Source organism: Panulirus ornatus, chromosome 18 (genome assembly GCF_036320965.1).
Source record: "Panulirus ornatus isolate Po-2019 chromosome 18, ASM3632096v1, whole genome shotgun sequence".
Lineage (NCBI taxonomy): Eukaryota > Metazoa > Arthropoda > Malacostraca > Decapoda > Palinuridae > Panulirus > Panulirus ornatus.
The window spans coordinates 59,611,164-59,620,416 of NC_092241.1; the positions used below are offsets into that span (position 1 = coordinate 59,611,164).

General features: G+C 42.1%; 1 protein-coding gene across 2 annotated transcripts in view; it reads left to right on the forward strand.

The window, feature by feature from the left end:
* Nucleotides 1–3,866: 3,866 nt before the first annotated feature.
* The window catches only part of Mp20 (Muscle protein 20), a 172,241-nt gene continuing 166,854 nt past the window's right edge, over nucleotides 3,867–9,253 (forward strand). Inside the window, exon 1 of one of the 2 annotated variants that reach the window (XM_071673336.1) lies at nucleotides 3,867–4,096. In XM_071673336.1, the coding sequence (XP_071529437.1) occupies nucleotides 4,067–4,096 (30 nt within the window). In that variant the 5' untranslated portion in view covers nucleotides 3,867–4,066. The remainder of the gene's footprint in view (nucleotides 4,097–9,253) is intronic. The other variant, XM_071673337.1, reaches the window with a different exon arrangement.

Here is a 9,253-nt window from a genome sequence, read left to right on the forward strand (position 1 = left end):
TGTTGGTCATTGGTCTTTGTTTCTTATGTGTAACTTGCTTACACAATGTCCACTTGTTTATGTCGTCATTCCACAATTCTGGTTTCGTTTTGTTAGATGACCGATTGTTCCGCACTGGCGCATGTTTCCTCCACTACCTTGAAAGTCTTACTGAAGCTTTTCCCAGCTACGTCCATAACGTTTTCGTAAACGTTATCATCACAGAATTGTCAGTCAAGAGCAAATCGAACAACTATCAAATTTGCAAAACTAAAATCAGGTATTTTTTTCGCGGCGTTAATTGTGATCAACGTTGCATGCGGTGTTGAAATTTACTTTCAAAGTAAATTGTTGGTGATCACTTGTATCAAACTGTTCTCTGACTAGAACATTATAAACGAGGTTGTGGCTCGTACCTGCATGTACTTCTCATCGTCAGCCTCACATTCTGGCATCATCAAACACATTCAGCCACTGGAGAGGGATCTCCACACTAAGATATCGGTGTGTTAAAATTTCCCGTCATGATGGAATCATGTTCATTACAAACAAGTTAAAAAGGCTAAATCGAAACGACAAATATTCAAGAGGTGATGTGGGAAATGAGAGTCTGCAAGATGGATATGAATGGAAGAATCTCTCTAGATTCACTTGATATCAACAATACTGCAAGAAATTATCTCGGGTGTTTCTAAACCATCAGATGGCGTGGGAAGAGAGAGTGAAGTCGCATCTGACAGCTGATAAAAGACTACCTGTGAGGAGGGGAGGAGAACGATACAGAAAATCATTTCTTTCAATACGAATAAGAAGAAAACTGATACAGTGAGCCTCCCTCTTGACGCACACTGCTGATCACTATATACACGGGAGCACTGGTCACTGTATACACGGGAGCACTGGTCACTGTATACACGGGAGCACTGGTCACTGTATACACGGGTGCACTGGTCACTGTATACACGGGAGCACTGGTCACTGTATACACGGGAGCACTGGTCACTGTATACATGGGACAACTGGTCACTGTGTACACGGGAGCACTGGTCACTGTATACACGGGAGCACTGGTCACTGTATACACGGGACCACTGGTCACTGTATACACGGGACAACTGGTCACTGTGGTGTACACGGGAGCACTGGTCACTGTATACACGGGAGCACTGGTCACTGTATACACGGGAGCACTGGTCACTGTATACACGGGAGCACTGGTCACTGTATACACGGAAGCGCTGGTCAATGTATACACGGGTGCACTGGTCACTGTATACACGGGAGCACTGGTCATTGTATACACGGGAGCACTGGTCACTGTATACACGGGAGCACTGGTCACTGTATACACGGGAGCAATGGTCACTGTGTACACGGGAGCACTGGTCACTGTATACACGGGTGCACTGGTCACTGTATACACGGGAGCACTGGTCACTGTATACACGGGAGCACTGGTCACTGTATACACGGGAGCACTGGTCACTGTGTACACGGGAGCAATGGTCACTGTGTACACGGGAGCAATGGTCACTGTGTACACGGGAGCAATGGTCTACCAAGGTAGTCACAGAGGAGGTTGGGTCTGCTGCATACGGGCTGCTTTTTTACCACATGTGACATGTGGACTCACAACGGAGTCCATCCACAACGCGCACCTCCCACTTCATTCAGGGGTATTCCGTCCTTCATAAGCACATCACACTGCATGTAGAAATGCTGCCACAAGTTTATGAAATCAGTTCCTTCCTGAAAATAGAGGTTCACTCGTCTGTTATTAAGACTAAACGCCTTACTGAAGAAGGCGATCCCGGCGCCGATCCTGGGTACAACTCCTGATATCATTAGTTTTATCTCGAAAATGTTAAATAAACCGATGATATTTCCCCAACAGTTCCTGCGATCTCTCCTTCAGTACATCGTTAGTAGCTACATGATAAATAACAAGTGTATTATCGTTAATGTCACCACAAACTTCGTCTACAACATCATCTACCTGGACACAAGAAAAACAAAAACATTTACGTCGTGAAGGGTTTCTGGCGCAGGTTTCCAGCTGACCTCAGACCATTGAGCGGCCGGCAAGCCTTACCTTCTGTTCGTTGTCCACATCACATAAAGTCTGAAACCGATTTTTTGTAATTATTGTCATTATATGACATTAACGGTCGGATAATCTGGGGAACTTGTGTGTGGTGCTTGTAAGGAGGAGATGGCAGAGCTAGTCCGGTAGTGCCGTTTTGATGAGACAGAAAGTAAGACCAGCAATCATGACATGGCGAGTGTAAGATGGATCCGGCGGCCACCAATTCAACGTTCCTCAGTCAGGATGGTAGTACCACCCTGGGCGGCTGTTGTCAACAGCCTAATACCTGCACGTAGTAGAAAATAGATAGCTATTTAACACAACAATTTCAGAATCAGAAAAGAATCTATAATTGAATGAACTACATGTAGATGGACACCTGATTGTGACTGCTTAACTACTTTAACATTTACTGCTTAGAAAATGAGGTAGCAAGTGAGGTACAACTTAATGAAGCAGCAAGTGACGTACAGCATAATGACGTGTGAGTATGATGATGTAGAGGTTCACCACAGAGGTGCATGTAGTACATGCACAAGCCCAGGTGCAGATCATGTACGGGAGATAACACTTGAGGTAACATCACAAGCTATGAAGTTTTGACGAATGAAACACAGTTGAGAGACTAGAGATAAATGGGTTAAAGAACAGTTATGGAATATGGTGTTCAGGGGAGACAAGTGACTTACAATACTATCATGATCAACTGTTGAGTTGTTATGGTGTTCACATCTATGACAGACGAGGAAGGATGCAGCGAGTGCTGTCTCCACGAGCCCCGACCCCAGCTGCCGTGGTGCCCACCACAGTAATCCACAACCACAAGTGAGAACCACCGCCATATTTGTCATGTTCCACACTACAGGTCTCGTGTCCTGGTAAACAGCTGGAGGGAAGGTAGTGTGGGAGGGGCGGGCCTTGGTGGAGGGGAGGCTGTGTTTGTCTTGGGTCTAAACTCTGTTTCTCTTCGTTTCTGCTGCTTCAAGATCAAGTCTTTTTCATCGTGTTGTGATTGCTGTCTGTCCCCTTGACCAATATATTCTGACAGACTTGGTGGGCGTCCGACGGGGGTCGGAGGACCTGTATGTGTGACGGTGCAGCGGCCTGCGGCAGGAGCAGGGTGCCCGACCCCCCGCCTCTGTGCTGGCCCCCGCCAACAATGTTTATCTTCAAACTACCCTGCACTACCGTTCCACTTTGTGCCCGGGTTTCCCCTAATCATTCGTCCCTTCTGGCTCGTTAGTAACGCGTTGCTTCCGCTGTGGTTGGAGTCATGCGGGAGTGATGGCTCTCACAATGTTGGTGGTGTGTAAAGGGAAATGATTGGTTGTCATGTGCCAATATTTGTGCCTTTGAGTTGGATGGGGGCGGCCGGATCGTGACACCACCTGGCACAGAACACTGCTCATTGGGTACACCATTTGGTTCCCGGTGTTGGGGGGGGGGGGGGGGGCTGCCAGTGTAAACACCCCACCCCCTTCCAACCCACCCTAGAGCGGGGTGTCATGTGGGGAGTGTGTTGCACCAGCCGGCCCCCAGGGGCGGGAGATGTACTTCAGTGGGGTCTCTTAGCCTCTCAGCCAACAGTATATTCACCTTCAAGTGTAGTCACCCACAGGAAATGCTTCTCTCACATCTCGTTATGGACGAAGCATTACAGAACGCTCAGATTGCCGACGAAGGTATTTTTGGCACAACATCTCTCATCTGAGGTGTGGGCGGGCGGGCGGGCGGGCGGGGGGGCATAACTCCCCTCCCTCTCTTCCTCTTACACATCACCCACTCCCTTACCCCAACTCCCACCCTCCCTCCCGTCAATTCCATACTCATCACTGCAAAACTGGCCGAGTATAAAAGTGGTGGTCACCACCTTCCTCCTTCACACGTACACCATCTTCCAGTGAGTGTAGTTCTCCTAGAGTCGCTCCGCCGGCTTGGTGAGGTGTAGCTCCCTGCAGCGTCTCCGTCAGCGTCGTGCCACAGGCGGAACATTTCGGCGAGATGTCTCTCCAGCGACAGGTCCAGGCTAAGGTAGGTGGGAGGGGGGGGGGGGGGATCTGGGTGACACTCGCCTCCCGCCCACATCCATCGCCCACCCGCCTCCCCTGCAACCAAAAATATTTTCCCTATGACGGATTCTGGCAAAACACCGGAGGAACGTGAGGTAAATACGTCCTCAGTGGTGAAAATAACTCCAGGTGAACAGCTGCAGGAAGTGGAGGGCCTCCTATCCAAGCCATCCCACTTACGACCATTAAATACTGATAAACTAGACAAGCTCCTTAAGGCAAAACTTGTGAGACGTGACAACAGCGGCTGCAGCCAACTTTACCGACACCCACCATCCAAAGTAAACACATGTGTTACCTATCTCCTGTGACATTCATGGCTGCGATATCTAGAATCTGACCGATGAAAATAATGAGTTAACAATCGTTTCTCTCTCTCTCTCTCTCTCTCTCTCTCTCTCTCTCTCTCTCTCTCTCTCTCTCTCTCTCTCTCTCTCTCTCTCTCTCTCTCTCTCTCTCTCTCTCTCTTGTATTGTTCTCGTCTGACAACAGATTCCTCAGAACATGAACCCAGATAAACCTGCCTCATCTGCAACACATTTTGACTTTAGAATCACAGAAAACAGGACTTGTTCTCATGCTGGTTGATTCAGTACATATACATCCAGACAGCGTTTCCTAGGTCGTCAAGATCACCTAACGACCAGGAACCAAGGAGATTGTTCGGTCGGTTTAAACATAGGTCTTCCTGGATCATTGTTCCAGAAATCTATTTCTACAATAACTGTGGACCTGGCCACACATAAGCTGTACTTTGCTTAATAACATGCATTGGTAATGAAAACATTACTTGATTTATTCCTTCGTTTATTGTCCCATCCAGCCCTGGTGTACGTATCTTAGTGTTGACCTACGTGCTTCATGATCTGGCTAACATGCTGAGTGGTTGGTAAGTAGGGAAGAGCCACCTGCTGTACTGTCCTGTCTTCATCTACAGTGGTGGGTGGGGATGTCTTCATCTACAGTGGTGGGTGGGGATGTCTTCATCTACAGTGGTGGGTGGGGATGTCTTCATCTACAGTGGTGGGTGGGGATGTCTTCATCTACAGTGGTGGGTGGGGATGTCTTCATCTATAGTGGTGGGTGGGGATGTCTTCATCTACAGTGGTGGGTGGGGATGTCTTCATCTACAGTGGTGGGTGGGGATGTCTTCATCTAATGTGGTGGGTGGGGATGTCTTCATCTACAGTGGTGGGTGGGGATGTCTTCATCAACAGTGGTGAGTGGGGATGTCTTCATCTACAGTGGTGGGTGGGGATGTCTTCATCTACAGTGGTGGTGGGGATGAGCCATCTGCTGTACTGTTCTGTCTTCATCTACAGTGGTGGGTGGGGATGAACCACCTGCTGTACTGTCCTCCCTCCATCTACACAATAAGGAACCCAGGGTGTTATTACTGTACTGTCCTGCAGCAGATAACCCGGTTATAGAACATCATATCTTTTGGTATTTGGCCCTCCCATGTACTTCCACGTACATGTCGCTAAACATATCCTGTATTTCAGAGTCATGTATATAAGATGCTGAACAAGTCTCGTATCTCCGGGTCATGTATAGGTTGCTGAATGTATCTCGTATCTCTGGGTCATATATAGGTTGCTGAACATGTCTTGTATCTCCGGGTTATGTATGAGTTACGGAAGATGGCTCTCATCTCCGGGTTAAGTATGAGTTATGGAAGAAGATTCGCATCTCCGGGTTATGTATGAGTTATGGAAGAAGACTCGCATCTCCGGGTTATATATGAGTTATGGAAGATGGCTCGTATCTCCAGGTTATGTATGAGTTATGGAAGATGGCTCGTATCTCCAGGTTATGTATGAGTTACGGAAGATGGCTGGTATCTGTGATGCTGGTGTGGGTAGTGAGCTGGAGGAGGTTAGAGAAGTGTACCATCTGTAATGAAGAAATAACCTGCATCATGATCATTATGACACCAAGACAACTGAACCAGGACAAGGAGCTTGATGACAAGCCTCTGTGGTATATCCCAATATAATCAAATGCACACAGTATACTCCAGTATACTCAAGTACAGACGGTATACCACATTAAACTCAGATGTAAGCAGTACATCCTAGCACGGTGGAGTATGTTCGATATGCCCACACTTTACTAAGGTATAAGTAGTATATCCTAATATACTCAGTTTTAGCCGGCATACTCCACTATACTAAATCAAAGAAGGTTTATAGTAATAAACTTACGCACTGGCGGTAAATCCCATTATACGCAAATAGACTGTATACCTTACTATTCTCTAGTATAGACTGTATATCTTAGTTAAGTCAACTAAAGAGTGTATATCTCTGTGCACTCAAGAATTGCCTGCATACTTCACGATAGGATAGATTGTATATTTCAGTATACTCAAGTATAGGGAGTATGTCTCTGTGCACTCAGGTATAAATATCATACTTCAGTATACACTGGTATAGACTGCATATCTCAGTATATTCAAGTATAAACCGTATGTCTGAAAATACTTAGATATAGACTGTATACCTTTGTATACTCAAGTATATTAAGTATATCCCGTATACCTTAATAAATAGGCTATATATCTCAATATACTCACACATAAACTGTATATCTCTATACATCCAAGTATAGATTGTGTATTCCAGTAATCTCTAGTATGGACTTATACCTCTGTATACTCAAGTATAAACTGTATACCTCACTATACATAAGAATAGACTATATATACCGATATACTCAAGTATAGAGTATATCTCAGTATACTCTAGTATAATTGTATACTTTAATATACACAAGTATAGACTATATATACCAATATACTCAAGTATAGAGTATATCTCAATATACTGAAGCCCACACTGTATACCTCAATATACTCAAATACTGGATCATCATACAAGTAAGCTCAAGCATACATAATATACACCAATATACAAGTAAGATCAAGCATACATGATATACCCCAATATACAAGTAAGCTCAAGCATACATAATATACCCCAATATACAAGTAAGATCAAGCATACATAATATACCCCAATATACAAGTAAGATCAAGCATACATGATATACCCCAATATACAAGTAAGATCAAGCATACATAATATACCCCAATATACAAGTATGCTCAAGCATACATAATATACCTCAATATACAAGATCAAGCATACATAATATACCCCAATATACAAGTAAGATCAAGCATACATAATATACCCCAATATACAAGTAAGATCAAGCATACATAATATACCCCAATATACAAGTAAGCTCAAGCATACATAATATACCCCAATATACAAGTAAGATCAAGCTTACATAATATACCCCAATATACAAGTAAGATCAAGCATACATAATATACCCCAATGTACAAGTATGCTCAAGCATGCATAATATACCCCAATATGCAAGTAAGATCAAGCATACATAATATACCCCTATAGACAAGTATGCTCAAGCATACATAATATACCCCAATATACAAGTAAGATCAAGCATACATAATATACACTAATATAGAAGTAAGATCAAGCATACATGATATACCCCAATATACAAGTAAGATCAAGCATACATAATATACCCCAATATACAAGTAAGGTCAAGCATACATAATATACCCCAATATACAAGTAAGATCAAGCATACATAATATACACTAATATAGAAGTAAGATCAAGCATATATAATATACCCCAATATACAAGTAAGATCAAGCATACATAATATACCCCAATATGCAAGTAAGATCAAGCATACATAATATACCCCAATATACAAGTAAGATCAAGCATACATAATATACACCAATATACAAGTAAGATCAAGCATACATAATATACCCCAATATACAAGTAAGATCAAGCATACATAATATACCCAATATACAAGTAAGATCAAGCATACATAATATACACCAATATACAAGTAAGCTCAAGCATACATAATATACCCCAATATACAAGTAAGATCAAGCATACATAATATACCCAATATACAAGTAAGATCAAGCATACATAATATACCCCTAATATAGCAAGTAAGTTCAAGCATACATAATATACCCAATATACAAGTAAGATCAAGCATACATAATATACCCCAATATACAAGTAAGATGCAAGCATACATATAATACCCCTATATACAAGTAAGATCAAGCATACATAATATACCCCAATATACAAGTAAGATCAAGCATACATAATATACCCCAATATACAAGTAGATCAAGCATACATAATATACCCCAATATACAAGTAAGATCAAGCATACATAATATACACCAATATACAAGTAAGATCAAGCATACATAATATACCCCCAATATACAAGTAAGATCAAGCATACATAATATACCCCAATATACAAGTAAGATCAGCATACATAATATACCCCAATATACAAGTATGATCAAGCATACATAATATACCCCAATATACAAGTAAGATCAAGCATACATAATATACCCCAATATACAAGTAAGATCAAGCATACATAATATACCCCAATATACAAGTAAGATCAAGCATACATAATATACCCCAATATACAAGTAAGATCAAGCATACATAATATACACTGATATACAAGTAAGATCAAGCATACATAATATACACCAATATACAAGTAAGATCAAGCATACATAATATACACCAATATACAAGTATGCTCAAGCATACATAATGTACCCCAATATACAAGTAAGATCAAGCATACATAATATACCCCAATATACAAGTAAGCTCCAGCATACATAATATACCCCAATATACAAGTATGCTCAAGCATACTTAATATACCCCAAAATACAAGTAAGATCAAGCATACACAATATACCCCAATATACGAGTAAGATCAAGCATACATAATATACCCCAATATACAAGTAAGATCAAGCATACATAGCATACACTAATATACAAGTAAGATCAAGCATACATGATATACACCAATATACAAGTAAGATCAAGCATACATAATATACACCAATATACAAGTAAGATCAAGCATACATAATATACCCCAGTATACAAGTAAGATCAAGCATACATAATATACCCCAATATACAAGTAAGATCAAGCATACATAATATACCCCAATATACAAGTAAGATCGATCATACATAATAT